Source organism: Drosophila albomicans, chromosome X (assembly GCF_009650485.2).
Source record: "Drosophila albomicans strain 15112-1751.03 chromosome X, ASM965048v2, whole genome shotgun sequence".
NCBI lineage: Eukaryota > Metazoa > Arthropoda > Insecta > Diptera > Drosophilidae > Drosophila > Drosophila albomicans.
In genome coordinates this window covers 17,684,829-17,702,336 of record NC_047627.2, presented here as the reverse complement: position 1 = coordinate 17,702,336, position 17,508 = coordinate 17,684,829, and the positions used below count along the sequence as shown (strand labels likewise).

The 17,508-nt window shown below is 33.6% G+C and overlaps 1 protein-coding gene across 50 annotated transcripts in view; it reads right to left on the bottom strand.

Moving 5' to 3' along the window:
- The window catches only part of LOC117578157 (sodium channel protein para), a 76,294-nt gene that overhangs the window by 21,062 nt on the left and 37,724 nt on the right, over positions 1 to 17,508 (bottom strand). For 4 of the 50 annotated variants that reach the window (XM_052008412.1, XM_034263410.2, XM_034263427.2 and 1 more), the window contains exons 12-23: positions 16,813 to 16,875; positions 13,999 to 14,179; positions 13,299 to 13,510; positions 13,139 to 13,238; positions 13,003 to 13,071; positions 9,768 to 10,021; positions 8,931 to 9,104; positions 7,071 to 7,233; positions 5,718 to 5,905; positions 5,451 to 5,655; positions 2,454 to 2,635; positions 1,302 to 1,709 (exon numbers count right to left, since the gene is read on the bottom strand). In XM_052008412.1, coding sequence (XP_051864372.1) covers positions 1,302 to 1,709; positions 2,454 to 2,635; positions 5,451 to 5,655; positions 5,718 to 5,905; positions 7,071 to 7,233; positions 8,931 to 9,104; positions 9,768 to 10,021; positions 13,003 to 13,071; positions 13,139 to 13,238; positions 13,299 to 13,510; positions 13,999 to 14,179; positions 16,813 to 16,875 — 2,199 coding nt within the window. Of the gene's footprint in view, positions 1 to 1,301; positions 1,785 to 2,453; positions 2,666 to 5,411; positions 5,656 to 5,717; positions 5,906 to 7,070; positions 7,234 to 8,466; positions 8,630 to 8,930; positions 9,105 to 9,767; positions 10,046 to 13,002; positions 13,072 to 13,138; positions 13,239 to 13,298; positions 13,511 to 13,998; positions 14,180 to 16,812; positions 16,876 to 17,508 lie in introns of all 50 variants that reach the window. The other 46 variants (XM_052008417.1, XM_034263405.2, XM_034263424.2 and 43 more) reach the window with 27 other exon arrangements.

Here is a 17,508-nt window from a genome sequence, read left to right as displayed (position 1 = left end):
ACAAATTTTTGTCTAGAGAATCTAGAGAAGCATTTTTGTATAAAAAGCTAGGATAATTCGTAACAACAATTAAGGTTTGTAGTATAATATATAGTAGTAGGAATTAATGTAAGTGGCGTTACTCATATTACAGTGTCTACTATTGTTCTCTTCTTTTTTGCTTTCTTTTTTTTATTAACATTATTATTATTTTTGTATATTTTTTTTTTTTTGTTTTTCGATTTTCGTATTTTACGCAAGAAAAAAGGCAACTTTGGTCAATTGTTGGTTTCGTGTCTTTTTCTTTGTTTATGGACAACTCAAAGTCAAACGCAATTAAAGAAAAATTTTCAAAGAAATTGAAGACAAAATTCTTGAAATAATACGCATTTAAGCGTCTAACCATAAAATCTAACACTAAACAACTACACAAAGAACCCTCAACGATATGTACAACAATACATACATACTTAGAACATGAACAAACACACAAACTCGTTGAAGACCTGTTCCCATCTTGATCTTCACTTATCAATTTTATGCGGGAACACTTTCGGCTTGAGCAAAGACACAAACCGTTTGACTAATGGTTTGCGCCTAAGTTCAAGTCGAAAGTCGGTCTTACGAGACTCTTTTTGTTAACGATTCGAATATCGCGTTTCAATTTTGAAAAACTTAAAATGAAATTATATTATTAATTGAAGCACTACTGATAGCAACAGCTTGCTGGATGTATTTCTTTGGCAAATCGAATTGAAATACGCTTGCAGAGGGTGGATGTTGAATATTTAATATTTTCAATTTCCAGCAAATTAAAATGACAGTTAAATAATATGTATGTAGCTAAATCCGATATTGAAATTCTGCAAGCGTAAAAATAGTTTACTTGGAAAGCAGTTAGGCAGAAAGCAATGTGAATTGTGTTGCTATCAGCAGCATTTGAAAATAAAAAAAAAAAAACACTTGAACAAAATTACATTGATTTTAACATAATGATCTAGAATTTAATCTCTAAGCTAAACTATGCTGCACTAGCAAAATTCTAATTAACTCTAGAGTTAAATGATAAACCTAAAAGTAAATGAAGCAATCAACTTTGGTAAAGTTTTTAAGCAAGGCTTGATTAACTACTTATTTTCCTTTTTTTGTATATTGTTTTCTTTTCATTTTTAATTGTAATGAATTAAATTATTTTTGTGAATTTACAGATGGCTGCAAGAGGTTTTACAGCAATCGAAACTCACAAAAATAAGTGAAATTTCTTTTCTTTTTTTTTAATATTTCTTTTTTTTTGTAAGTAGTTGTAGTTGTAGTTGACTTACCAAAGCTAAGCTACTCATTAAAATCATAGTGATAACAGCTGTTTCAAAATATTTATTTTCAATTAATTGAAAAGTTTTCAGTCGTAAATTGCCCCATCCTTGCCAGAACGGCGAATCTTCGTCACCGGCTAAGATTGGAAATTTCTTATAGTACGAATCGGGGCAGCAATCAGCTGGATACTCGTCAAGTATATCCTCGTCGTTAGCATGTATTATGATATCACCGTCGAGCGGGCCCTCCTCGCATTCGCCCTCCTCGTCGAGCTCCTCGTCGAGACCTAAATCCTCTTTACTGGCGTCACGCTTCTCCTCGCCTTCCATCGTTTCGGCGCTGCCCTTGTGGCTCTCGTCCTTGAATGGTCGATTCTTATGGCTACCATATGAGTTAATGCTGGCAGTGTCGTCGTCCTGTAAGGACAAACCTCTATGGTTTAGCTCGTGTTCCAGTCTATTGTCTTGGTGGTTAATTGAGTTGCCAATCATCTGTATAATTATTCATATATCATATATATATATTTTGTTTTTTTGTTTTTTTTTTTTTTTTGTATTTGGTTTTCAGTATTTTTTTTTTGTTTTGTTTTTTTTTTGTTATATTTTTTGGAACGATTTCAGTTCAAGTGTCGGGTTCAGTTGGTTTGGATTGGTTGGTTATCATATTTTTTTCAGTTTTTTTTTTTTTTGTTTTTTTTGGTTGATTGGATTTGTGGAATACACACACACACATAACAGTACACATATAGACAGTTATATGTAAAAGAAAAAAACAAAAAGGTAAACGAAAAGGAAATGAATAAAACATAAATCAATTTGTTGTCGTTAATGTAGTAAGTAAATTAGTCTAAGAATGTATATAAGTATATGTTAAGTGTTAATTGAGAAATCGAGACATAGTATGATGTATAAGATATATAATTTACACATACACACACACACATGTATATATGCTGGATAGATCGATCTCGATTAATCAGATATCAGATATGTACACATGTATATACGCATGTATATAGAATTCATAGTTGTTGTTATGGTTGTAAGTGTGTGAGTAAATAGTTGTAGTAGATAGATTAGAGATATATGTATGTATGTAGTAGTATAGTGGTTGAGGGGCACGAAGGGGACTCGGACTTACTCGATTTTGGAGTGACTTACCGTTGCATTATTTAGATATTTCGATTTCTTCGGTTTGTTGTTTTTCATGTCGCCGTGTATCGTAAACTCCATGCCATCACCGATGGCAACCTCCAGCTGTGTTTGCTCCTTGATGCCCTTCTTGATGAGGCCATCGGCGAGGATCTCGTCGTGTCCCAGCTCCAGCTCGTTGTCACCATGCTCTGCAGATATACAACGACAAACGCCCTTGCCTTTTTCGTATCCGAATATCACATCGCATTGCGAATTATATATATTATAGTATTATATACACACACATTTAATTTTCGATATGTACATGTTACATAATATATATATAGGTATGGCATATATCGAGAGAGAGAGAGAGAGATTGCGAGATTGCGAGAGAGAGAGAGCGATAGATCACGTACAATATATACACATACAGACACGCACGTGTGTTTGTGTGTGTATGTATATGTAATTGCACGTACAATGTGGATTGGGATGATGGAAATCATAAAGCGAATTCGCCGCAAGCAGTTGCCGTTCGCAAGAGTTGTTGTTGTTGTTGTTGGTTGTTGTTGTCGTCGTTGGTTGTTGTTGTCGTCGTTGGTTGTTGTTGGTTGTTGTTGTTGTTGTCGTCGTAAACGTTGTTATCGGTTGTCGTTGGTTGATCGATTGATTTTTTTAGTTTATGAAGCGTTGTTGATACATCGGCCAATGCAATACGATAATTATTTTTGATTTTCAATTTTTGTTAAATCATGACAAAGTGTGAATGAAAAAGAATATAGATATAGTTATGCGATTAATATCATATTGGGTTGACAATGCTTGATTACGACACACATACGAGTACGAGTACGATTAATGCAAAACACAAGGCATACGAATAGAATAGGTCACGTTTTTTTCTAAACATATCGATAACTGGTTTCGCTTTGCTTTTGCATTTACATTGAAATGAACGAGAGATCAGTGATCAGTGATCGGTACAGTACTGCAGTCGATTACCAGTTGTTTATCGGTACGCGGATACAACACAACAGCGAACAACGATACGATACGATACGGTACTCGAAGTATCGTAAACTGTGATCTGATCAAGGCTCCTAGAGAGCAAGAGCTGCTGAGTGAAATGTGGATGTGAGACAAAGGATGATTGCTAAGATGAACGATTATGCTGTTATCGAGAACACAACAAATAAATCGATGGAACTGTACTTGTGTCCGTATTCAAAAGGCCAAAATGCGAGATGATTTTTTTGTTTTGGCTTTTTGAATTTTGACATGAATGTTACATAAGCACTAAGTTTACTTTTAAATACAACTTTATGATGAAATTTAAGTGCTAAAGTTTGTTTTTTGTTTTTTTTTTCATTTTTTTGAAAATTCAATTCCATACATATACAATATACAATATACACAGACAACAATAATATCGAAAAAGAAAAGTTCTGTAATACTAGATGAAGGATCAAATCCACTGTTTTACTTTCAATTTATATAATTTTTCGTTACAATGGGGAACTATTACATAATGTTATTTATTACTGTTTTTGTTTTTTAGATTGGCAATTAACTAGCAAAATGTCAAGAGACTTTTGTAAATATATTTTGATTTCGTTAGAATTTCGCTAATGTGGAGGCCCAAAGAAAGAAATGTTTTTAATCGGAATTAAGGGTGCAAACTTTGATGATTTTTGTATTTTTTTTGTTGTTGTTGGGAATGCGAGGGAATCATGAAACCGATTGAAAAATCAAAAACTTTGAACAAGTTCTTCGAAATACCCAAATATACAAGAGATTACGACGAGAGAGTTCTAACTGATAACTGAGATAGACTGTAGATAGTATGTACATACGTATGTATAATATATGAATGCAACGAGAACGAGAACGAGTACGACGAGTAAGAATGGGAAAAGAAACAAACGAAAAAAAAGAGTAACGATTAGAAGTAGTAGTAGGTAACGAGTAACAAGAGCGACCAGTTACTAAGTACGAGTACAAGAAGTAAATTTCAATAATTATTAATTCTAAAAGGAATTAAATATATGTTTGTATGTATGTATGTTTTTTTTTTGTTTCTTTTTTTGGTTGGCATGACGGTTGCTTGACTAAATTACGCACTAAGGCTACAATTCTATCATATATATATGTTTTAATATATAGAGGTTGGGTTGGGTGGTTACTTGGGTATAAAGATAGCTATTTGATAGATCGATATATAGATAGATATATATATATATAGGTAGAATCGGGTATGAAGTGAGTCTATCGGTTATGTCACACTCTTGAGATGCCCCCGCGATGCATACAGTTAATACAGATACAGATATATATTTTAGCATATATATATATAGACAGATACACACACATACACATATATACATACATACATACATACATATGTACATATGCATAGTCTCTTGAGGTTATCGAACAACAACAATTATGTTCAAATCGAACGGAAACCAAAAAGGAAAACGATTACGATTATAAATTTCGAGATGAGACGGGCGAAAGATGTTGATTTTGATTTCGATTTCGATTTCGAATTCGATTATTCGATAGATTTCATGTGAATGATTTGCTGGGATTTATTGTGGGGAAAGTTGCATTTTGACTGAGGGGGGTGGGGAAGTGGAAGATCTAACTAAAGATAATTTTGATTTTACGTTTACGTTTTTTCATTTACTTTGATTTTTTGGAACATTTTCATTACAGTTACAGACGAATTGGGTTTTGAGTTGACTGAACTAGAATTTGCATTTTCGATTTTGATAATTTGATCGGTTTTATACGTTTTTTGTTTTGTTTGTTTGGTTTGGCCAATTGGAAGTTAACGTTAAACTCAATTATACGCAATTAGTATTAAGTATTTATATATAATTATCAATATTTGATATTATATGCAGTATATATATCATATCATAACAGATTATATAATTAAAAGTAGTTGTAATAGTTTGAAAACAAGTGGATAAAAACCTTCGCTCCAAATCCAACTGATCTGGTTGGTCCTCTCACCTGATGGTTGATCACTTATTTGATTTGTCAATTTGTTACGTATTAACTTGAAACAATCAGCAATATTACGCTTAACCCAACTTTTAAAACGGCCAATTCGATTAAAGGCCTCGGCTATTTTGTTCGTATCATTGTCGGCAGTCGGTGCTGATAAACTAGATGAGCCAAAATTTGACAAAAGCAAGGCTAAGAAAAGGTTAAGAACCTGCAAGAGAATAACTCATCATCAATTTCCATTTGGTAATTCAATACAATTCTGATACTTACCACAAGATTGCCGATGACAACGGTGGCCAAGAAGAATGGTATACAGGAGACATCGCCCACGTACATGCAATCCCACATGGACTCGATCCATTCGCCGCACAGTACTCGGAACACGATCATGAAGCTGTGCATGAAGTCGGTGAAGTTCCAGCGCGGCAGATCGCCATCCGGAAAACGATCTTTATGATCTGTTTCACACAGAGAATAAAGTGGAGAAACGTACAAAAGATGTAGTGAGCAAATATAATAATCAGTAATCAGTAGTGCTCACAATTAATAGGATAGGTTTCTTTTGGTTTCACATTTTTATTTTTCTTTTTTTTTTGCGTGTTACTCAAGCCACATACAAAAAGCGTGTGCAAAAGTGGCAGCAGCACCCAAAAATACAAGTGTTTTTTGTGTAAATATGCGTGAAAATAGTAGTTAGTACACAAAACCACAATCAAAAATTAAAATATTGGAAAAAAACCATACGGGATATTAAGAAACCCAAAACAAATCGCGAGGCTTCAAAATGTTGACAGCCATGTTGCAGATTTGCAAATTTGTTGCATTATGTATTTAGTAAATATGCATATTGAGGATTAAACTATATATGGTACAGTAGAGTAGGAAAAAAAAACAACGTTTGAGAGCTTGGAGTATAAATAAGCTAGAGGAAAAGTTGTTGCTCATTGCACGCTATTTAGTACTTACTGAAGAGAATACCAACCAGAGAGAGCCAGGCAAATTGCGACCCGAAAAACTCAACTCAAAAACATAAACGTAAGCAGCGCAATCATCAAATGTGAATCCCTAACTAACATATATAATTGTATCTCATTATCTCTTTCGGACGGAATAATCAATAATAATAAGTTAAATATAAAAATTAAGTGATTTTTTTGGGTTTTGTGCTTGGGCGGGACATGAACAATAAATACAAGTAAATGGAACACACAATTGAAAGAGTGGAGGAGCTTCTCTATAACGAAATGCTATCAATAGTTCATCCCCATTAAACTCGAGGCATTACCATTACTTTAAGCCAAAGAATAAATTGTGAATCTAATGAAGTATGATTTACACAAATCAAATTACTTTAAACTCCTGCATTTTGAAGTATGCAACTGAATTATAAAATATAATAAGCAATTTCACAGTTACAACATAAGATTTTATGTACATCAATTATATGGATATATAAGTAAATACAACATTAATGACAGAACCCAAATGACATATACATATGTATATAAGTTACGCACACACATACTAAACAGAAAAGAAAAATCCAAAAACGATAAACGATAAACAACGAAAGTATGCACATCGATAGAAGGCGAGCGGAACTGGAGGAACTGGAGCACTTACCATGATAGTTCTTTCCGAACAGTTGCATTCCCATCACCGCAAAGATGAAGATGATAATGCAAAGTACAAATGTCAGATTACCCAAAGCGCCCATGGTGCGGCCCATAATCGAAATGAGTAAATTAAGTGTTGGCCAAGATTTGGCCAATTTGAATACACGCAGCTGCATTTACGGATTCGTTACGATTTGATTTTGAATTTAGTTTTCATATTTGATTTGTTGTGATGTAGTGGGGATTTTAAATAGCATTCATTTGATTTTATTCAATTCAATTTGATTTGATTTGATATGATTTGAGTTGATTTGCAATTAGTGTATGGGAATGTTGATATTGATTAATTTCAGTTGTTATCATTATGGTAATAATTATCATTATTGTCATTATCATTATTATTATTATTGGTTTTGTATTTTGTTTTTTTTTTTTTGGTTTGTAAGCCGGGCAAAGCATTAGGAATACAAAAAATATTTATATATATAGATATAGATATAGCAATATGTTGTTGGAAATGCAAAAAACGTTTGTAACTATGATTTATAAAAAAGAAGGAAGCTACGAAGTGACCGTAGCTAATGACGTCCATCATGCACAGCAATTGCGACTGGACTCGCTACAAATACATATGCCAGACCTAAGGACCTGTGAACTGTGGCACTTTATAGTAATATGCAGTAGACTGTAGACTCTATATATATTGTAGATTTGCAGACTCGGTGCTAGTTTCGAATGCTGTGCATGATACTTCATTCAATCAATTAGTATATATGTACATAACTTAGGGCGCGCGCAGCTTAAATATTAAGTATACGATTAGTTAACCCATCCAGTTTTATCGCATACAAAATTCTCTCTCATTGTTCAAACACTTTTTGTTTTGTCATTTCAGATTTGCTGAAGCAAAATTGGAAAATCGTAATCAAAATGATAAACCGTGCCCAAAAGCATTTTTTTTTGTTCTTTTTTTTTTTGTTTTTTTGAGTTTTCGATTCGGTTTGTCAATTATCGAAGAAGGTGTTCAACTAGTATTTTGGCAAAAACAAAACGAAAAATTGTATTGAAAAATAATAAGGAAAAAGGAAAACTGAATTAACTTGTAGAGTAGTAAAAAGTTGAGAGTAAAAGTTTGAGTACTAGGAAAATGCTTGGTACGATTATTAGTTATGTTAAGTTTTAAGTTTAAGATTAAGAAAAATTGTTTGTTGCACGCTAAGAAAAACTTGCTTTTTGTTTGTTTTGCAGTGGTTAATTGTCTGGCTTTTGTTTTTTCTTGTTTAGTTTGGTTATAGGATAAAAAGGGATAAAAGGCAGAGGCTGAGGCTGAGGCGGAGGCGGGGGATTGGTTGTTTGTTGTGGGGTTTTGGTTTTTGTTGTCAGTTGGGCATATAGTTTAATACCTGTGTAGTTTTTGCCAAACAGCTGCATGCCCATTACAGCAAATATGAAGATTATAATGCATAAGACGAAGGTCAGATTGCCCAGAGCGCCGACAGTGCGACCCATAATCGATATGAGTAAATTTAACGTTGGCCATGATTTGGCCAATTTGAATACACGCAGCTGTAAATTGGCACAACGTGGTTAATATTAGAGCGTGTGTGTGTATGTGTGTGTGTTTGTTAATGTGTGAGGGGTTCACATTTTGAGAGAGTGAGAGAGAGAGAGAGAAAGATGGGGGGACAGAGATTAAAGTTTACGATACGATCATCGCACTGAAAGAGTCATCATCATCACTAAGAAGTTCTTTGCTCGTTCGTTCATGTACATACACAACAAAAACTACCTTAGTTCCTGAGCTAAACTAGACAGAAAGAGCTGAAAGCTGAAAGTACTGAATGTGAGAAGTGTGCGGGGTGCTTACCAAACGAAAAGAACGCAACACGGACAGACCCTGGACGCCCTCGAGGCCCAGCTCGAGCAGTGAGAGGGCGACAATGATGAAATCGAAGATGTTCCAGCCCTCTTGGAAATAGTATTTGGGACTCATGGCCATCAGCTTCATGGTTGCCTCAATCGCAAACGTTGCAGTGAAGAACTAGAAAAGAGATTTCAATTCAATATTTATTATCAAGAAGTAAGAAGTCTACAGTCGAGTGTGCTCGCCTATAAGTACCCGCCGCCCATATTGAATGGAAGCGAAATAGTGTCATTAAAATATACCAAATTAATATACCACAAATATACTAAAAATATACCACAGGCTATATTTGAAATAGTAAAATGCAAATATACCAAATTAGTATGCCGCAAAAATATTAAAAATATACCAATGGATGTGGTTTATTGATGTAGTACTACATTTAATACTGAAATATACTAAAATATAAATTTTTTAAATAACTTCAACAATTTTTATTCGTTCATAACCAAATTCTCAGGAATTGTAAATACTATATTTATTATTGTCTATATTAAAATGGCAGAGGCGAAAGTGGGCGTGGTAAAAATGTGATATAAATATTATCTGCGTAACATTAAGATTATATCTCTATCTTTAATAATCTCTAAGATCTAGGTGTTCATAAGGACAGACAAACGAACACGGCTATATCATCCCGGCTGTTAGCTCTAATCAAGAATGTATGTATATACTTTGTAGGGTTGGAGATGTCTCCTTCTGCCTGTTACATACAAAGTTATAACACCCTTCTATCCTATATGTAATGGGTATAAAAGTAAATATTGTTGAGATACTCACATAGTTGCCGCTCTTGAGCACACGTTCCATTTCCTTGTTCATGTCGTGATGATCCATGGCCATGAACATGGTGTTGACAACGATGCACAGCGTGATGAAGAGCTCAACGAAGGGATCGAAGACGATTAGCGAGACCCATTCCTGAAATTTCAACCAAACCCAGCAGCAGTCCCACACACAAAACACATCGATGCCCTTGAGTATCACTTCGAGTGCCTTGTCTTTGAATGTCGGCCCATCCTCGTCGTCGTCCTCTGTTGGGAAATAGTAAACGGAGACTGAACCATACAAAAGTTTGTTATTAGTTGTGATTTGACCAACTTTGACTCAGCCAGATTAGCAGATTTTCTTCATTTTTTGTTTTTTTTATTTTCATTAGCAGATTTCTCATACGATCGAGTTTCGCAGTTAGTATGAAAGTATTTTTTTCTTTTCTTTTGATTCTTTTCTTTGTTTTGAAGCTTCATTGCATTGGAAATTATTCGTTAGCTTTTCAGGTTAAACGGAAAGAAAAAACACAGTGTAATTTGTGAGTGTGTGTGTGAGAGTGTGTGTGAATGTGTGTGTGTGTGTGTGTGTGTGTTAAGGTGTGCTTCATTTTTGTCTTTGTTGGAAAAAGAGAGAGGCTTTTTTTATTTTTTTTTTTTTTTTTTTTGATTTGGAGCGCTTGTCAAATGTTTAATGAAAAGTAATAATTTAACTACTTTCGACTTTGCACGACTGTTAGTTACTCTATACTCTGTTCTGTTCAGATAGTCTACGTTAAGCAGCTCCATTACTGAGAGATATATGAGAGATGTTTTCTGTTTCAAGCTACGTGGTGCAATGCTGCAACTAACTACGAGCAAGTTAAATGAATGTTTAATCGGCAAATTCACAAATCGGACTATTTTCATCTATTTAAACTTGAGTTGGAAAAATCGACAACAAGAAATATTAATATATATTTGAATTGCACCTCGAAAAGTTGGTCAATAATCGATTGGCTACTAAAGCGCGAATTATATTCCAATACAAATGTTTAGCATTCAGATTCAGCTCGCAGCGTTTATTATATGTAGATCAAGTTCTAACATATGTTAAAAATAATTACGAGTTGTTGCAATAGGATTGGTTTTTTTTTGGGGTAGGGAGTAGGGTGATTGAGTGACTGACTACTGAAAAAGCATGCGCTAATCATATATAGAGAATATTGTATACTAAAACTTAGACTAGATTAATTCAGTATTCAAAATAGATTAGATTATTTATTGTATGTAATTAGCAATCGATCAATTACAAGGCAAGCGCAAACTACGAAACAAAAGCATTAACTCTATGTTACACAAGTCAATAGAATACTTAGTTAGATTAGAAATTAGATAGATTTAAGATTAGTATTAGGCATGCAGTATTAAATTAGTCAAAAATCAAGTCGAAAAACTAACAAATTTTTGCTGTGTATTTTTTTTTAGAAGAAGAAGTAAGAAATCAAATCAAAATGAAGTTGAAATTATTATAATTTTTCCATTTTTTTGTTTTTTCATTATTGTTATTGTGGTCCAAATGTATTACGTGTTTTTTGAGCCTCTCTGTTTTTTTTTTTTATTAAGAATTTGAATTTGTTTTCAACAGTTATGCTGAGAACTTGAAATTGGTTTTATTGTTAGTTCTCCGCGTATCTATTGAAAAATTGAGATTTGTTTGGCAGCAACTATGTTGTGTTGTGCAGTGAAGCAGCGATTAAAGAGGTAAAAGGCAAGAGGTAATGGTGCAGCAAGCTAACAAAAGCTCAGAGGAGGACGTATCGGAAAGCGCCTAAAAAGTGTTGCCTACTTTTTGGGGCAACTGCGAGAAGCGAGAAGGCGGAAATATGCATTAACTGCAGGTGTATGTGCGTGTAATTGGATTGGATTGTTGTTGTCAATGTGTGAGTTTAGTCATACAAAATTATCATATTTGCTGGAATATGTGTGTGTGTGTGTTTTGGCTTGCTTGCTGCATTTTATATATATATATATGTTCTGTAAATTGTTATTTGTATTATTTTTGATTTTTTGATTTTGGTTTTTCGTTTTTTCGTTTTTTTTTTTCGATATTTTTCGCTTTCTTCTGTTAGCATCAACGGCATTAAATAAAATGGACGAGTCAAAGAAGTCATTCATTTGGGTATACATATAAGTATATAATTATATTTGTATAAGTATAATTATTAAAATAGTAAAGTATGTTTTTTATATTTTCATTTTGCTTGAGTTCTTTGTTAATAATCAAAGTAGAAAACACAAAACAAACAAAAAATAGAAAGGGTAAATGAGAACACAAAAATTAGATATCAAGAGTATTTGTTGTAAGTAAATGCAAGTGAGTAAAATTGTATTTGCTAGCACAAAAAAGTTCGCAGATTGAATTTCTTGACAAATTGAAAAAATGAAATCAATATTTGGAGGGAGGGAATATTAACTGGGTTAATCAACTGATGCACAGGCTTTCAGGCTTTTATGCTTCCACATGCAGCACGCTAGAAATATATTTCAAGCCATTAAATAAGTTAATCAATCAATCCATCAATCATCAATCAATCAGCCAGTCTGTAACCCTTTGAAAAACGCACAAACCTCATGCGCTATTTGAACCAAAGTCAAAACGTAAAAATCGAAATATGTAGAGTATTGAAAGAAAGCCAATCTATAGACAAAAATGAAAAAAGTATAGATAGCTCTCAGCACATTTCCGATATTTCTGATGGATTTTGTTTTATAAATCGCAATTGATTAATTTTCGTATTGTATTTTAGATACAGATTTGCGGATAAAAATATAGAAAATAGAAATAGACTATGGGAAAAATCCGTTGTCACAGGAACAAACGTTACGGCACTTAGTCTAGAATATTATTAAATTGAGAATTCATACAGCAAAAATAAAATGCATTAATAATGATCTGTTGTTATTTTTTTTTTCTTTTGCGCTTAAGTATTTACATCAATCTTTTGGAGGTATTCAAATGATAAGATGAAACCAAGGAGGGGGAAAAAAGAAAAACAATGCACATGTAACAAAAAAACACAAACAAAGACGATCGATATTTGAATATAGAAATATGTATATATAGTATAGGATATGTATGTATGTAAACGAGCATGTATGTAGGTATATTCAATGGCATAATGTCAATAATGTACAACATGAACGCAATGCAATACGATACGATATCAAGATCAGATTTTGGAATTTATCTACAGTTTGTTACTTACCACCGCGATCACTAGCTCGACTATGCCGACCAGCGGCTTGCTCAATAATATCGTTCAGGACCATAACATCTAAAAAAGAAAGAAATGGTTTATATTTAAATGGTATACTAAACGGTATATAGAAGTATAAACTTACCTTTCATGTCGACCACCGTTTGTGTCTGGACGGGCTCAATAAAAGGATTGTCGTGATGTTTGATCTTGCCCGCTTCGTCCGTGCACTCGAGGCCGATTTCCTGCAGCAATATTAATTACATTTGGGTTTGAAATACTATCGACAAATATCGAACACTTACGTAATCGCGATGCTCGACCTTGTGATTGGTGTCCAGGCAGGTGGTGCCGCCATTTGTGGCGCCCACTGATTGATTGCGTGTATTGCGATTCCGCAACTTGCTCTCCTTGGTCATTGTGCTGACGCCCATGACGGCCATGCCCCCGAGCAGATCGCCATGTGAGGTATACGATATACGGGATTGGTGTGAGGTATATGATGAGTGTCTAGAGCCTGTGACAAGATTTAAAAGTAAAGAAAATTGTATTAAAGGAACTATTTGGATAACGTTTAATGTGATTTATTGTAATTTGTGTGGATATCTTATTTATTCTTGATTTTTTAATTTATTTACGATTTTATATTTTATTATATATTGGTATGTTTAGAATGAAGTATATTATATATTATATCTATATACAACTTATTTTATATTTTATTACATATGCCACAATATGACAATCTGGTACATTTTGAATGTAGTACTATATCGATATACAAAATATAGCTTTCGATATAATCTAGTATATTTCGGAAGAATAATTCGGTATATTTTAATTCCGTACTCGCCTAGATTGTCTTATCATTATATGACAATCTGGTATATTTGTTACTTTATTGTCATATTTTGTATGTAATAGTATATAAATATACCAAAAATATAGCTTCTGATGTAATTTAGTATTTTCCGGTATATTGGTATATTTTAATACCGCACTCACCTAGATTGCCATAATAAACTGGCACTATGATGGCCCCATTCTCCTCAGACATGGGCGTCACGGCGTTCGAGTCATCGGCATAGGGCAAGTGCTGCTGTGCATCCTGATATGTTGACAATACGAGCGGTTTGCGATCGCTGCCGGGTATTCCGAAACGGCCACGTCCATTGCGTATCGTGTACTGGTTTCGAGTTGACGATTAAACTGCCGGTTAGTACATGAACTCACACAAACTCATCGATAAGTAGCAGTAGCAGTAACGGTATCAGTAATAGTAGCAGTTATAACAGTACTAGTAGCAGTAGCAGTAGTTGTAGTTGTAATAGTAGTAGTATAAGTAACAGTAAAAGTAGTAGTAGTAGTTTTTGTAGTGGTGGTTGTAAGTAGTACTTAGGTTATTGATTAATAAGTAAGTTATTGTCAAAGTGGTGAGTTTTATTTCTTTTTAATAGCAAATATCATGATATACAAGAGAATTATATATATTTTTGAGTAAATTAAAAAAGTGCCAAGTTATTGGCATGAGTTTGTATGAGGGATAACAACAATTATAAATGATTGTAGAGAACCCAGAAAGAAAAACAACAATTAACTCAAGTACATAACTCAAACAGTAATTGACATAACCGGCACATATACATACACACTTGATGGGTCCCTAGCGGTCATTGTGTGTAGTATATACCACATAGACAGGGTTAATACACACACACAATGTGGGACAACAGACAGACAAATAGAAGGGTATATAGAGACAGAGGACAAAGAGAGAGGGAAAGAGAGAGCGAGAAAAATAGTTGCTGATATCAATTCGATATGAATTGCAGTTCAATTAAATGAAAATGAAAAAAAAAATCTATATAATCATCAAGATTACATACTGGCGACAACATAAAAATAAAAATAAACAAATGTAAGACATACACACTCATTAACAAAAGAATAATTTATATATAGTATATATATTGATTGGAAGTTGAAGTCAACAAAAGACTTTTCGATTGAAACGTGACAGTGACCGAAACAGTGACAGTGACAGTGACAGTGATGGTGACTGTATGCCTGTATTCAGTGACTGTGACCGCGACTGTGACCGTGACTGTGACTGTGACGATTCAAACATGTGCATATACAGTGAACGTGTGTGTCGCATACTGCTGGTGAGAACTGTTCATTTCCCTTGATCTGGCATCACTGTCACAGCAGTCGGTGGCCTTATTAAGTTGGCTGCGCCTCAATACGCTGATGAAATAAACAGTTCCTTGCTCACACATCCAATTGGGTCACATACATATACATACATACATATAAACACACATACATACATACATACATTCACATTGTACATAAAAAATTTTAGAGTTTGACAGATATTTTTCGAAGCTGTCATCGAACATGAAACATGGAGCAGACACACATACTCTCACACTCGTACACACTCACACGCATACACATTGACACTCGTACACACACAAATAGACATGACACATCAGCCGATAGTACAAATACTGATTGCTTTAGGTTTGTACATACAAAGTGACAGTTAGAAAGAGAAAAGTTGATATAGGAGGAAATGACAGACAGAGAGAGAGGGAGGGAGCGAGAGAGAGAGAGACAGAGCGAGAGATATAGAGTGGAAGAGTGAGAGGTGAGATATTATGACACTCGTATGTAGGTATATGTAGATCAAGTTACACCAAACAAGACAAAATCACGAAATTATACATATGATATGTATGTATATATATTACAAAACAAACACAAAATGAGTATACGTAGTATTGGAATATGTAGATACGGATATAAGATATATATTGTATATATAAGATGTGAATAATACGAGTGGGGGCATGAACTCAACAAATAAATAAAACAAAAGTGAGAAATGTACGACGAGACGAGAAATTCATAGATTATAATGTAGTTACGATTATACATAGAAAATATATATATATAGATGAAAACAGATAAATGTGTATATAATATATAGTCATATATATATGGATATATGGTAAGTAGAGTATGATAAACTTTAACAAAATACAAATATGGTAAATGCGCCTCAGTGAAAGCCCAACAAAATGACAGCTCACTAATCGTATCGTCTATATATGAGAGATATAGTACGGGAGGTTATATATATATATATATATGTGTGTGTGTTTATTTAGTATGCAGCTATGTTAGATGTACCTAGTATTACGGGATGTATGAGATTATATAACTAACCTCTACGTTATGGATTGACTAAAGAGTTTTCCTATAATTCGAAACTACAGCTATGGGCATTTATGTGTATGAGTGTGTGTGTGTGAGTGCGTGTAAGTGACTTGATTGTGTGTGTATGTGTGTGTGTGTCTTTGGATAATCTTAAGAGTATTAACGTATGTACAGTCTGGCTTTCTTCCGTTTGAAATTCATTTGTCTGATCTTCGGCAACATTGCCCAACTGATCGACGAATTCGATCGGACGATTTATTTACGATCTATGCAAAAATTGATATTCAATGAATGTTAAGGGGCTGTGTGTATGTGTGACTGTGATAGTATAACAGTTTTGCACACATACACACACACACTCATGGGTCAGTTGTGAATGGAAGAGTGAGTGCAAATATTGAATTGAAATTTTTTGATTGTTTGATACGCTTTCTAGTCGACTATGATATGAGATGGTTAAAGGCGATTTGTAGTTCTTGTTTTGTTATTATTATTGTACTGTTAGCTGTCACTGATTGAATACGTGTGTGTGTGTGGGTGTAAGTGTGTTCATGGCTCTGTGTGTGTTTGTGTGTGTGTGTATTGGGCGCTTACCTTGTGAGAACTACGTGATCCCCTGCGTATGTTAAACGGTGAACCAGGTAAGGATAAGGATGTCTAAGTTGTTTTTATATTTTTTGTCGTTCGTTTCATTTTTTTTTTTACAAATAAAATATAAATAGAAGAAAAAGAAAAATTGAATCAAATAAAATATATTTATGTAGAATAATATAGATATTTCCTGCTAAAATATTTTACTGTAGTTGTCAAAAGAAAAATAGCATATTTTTTGTTGTTGTATTTGTTGTTTTATATAAGTATTTAAAAGATATATACTCAAGAAAGTGTTTAACTGTAATTATTGTGTGTTCGAATATATGTGTATGAGTGTGAGAATTACAATATGCTACAGTAAATTAATGAAGTTTTAAAGTGCCCCAGTTTTGATGTGTTTAAATTGCAACTATTTAAATAATTAATATACTCAATAATTTAGCTGCTTTTTATAATAACTATTTAGTAAAGATGTTATTATGTATATGTGTGTGATATCTTATTATGTTTCTTTTTTTTTGTTTTTAGATAGAGTTAATATTAGTACAAAATTGAGAAAGCTCTCTTTTGGAGTGCTCTACAGAGAATTGACTTACAAATAAATCACTTTGAATGAAAATCAGAAGGTAAAACTAAACTAAAAGATATAACAATTTTCAGCCTCATACTGAGATAAGATCATTAGATGAACAGAAC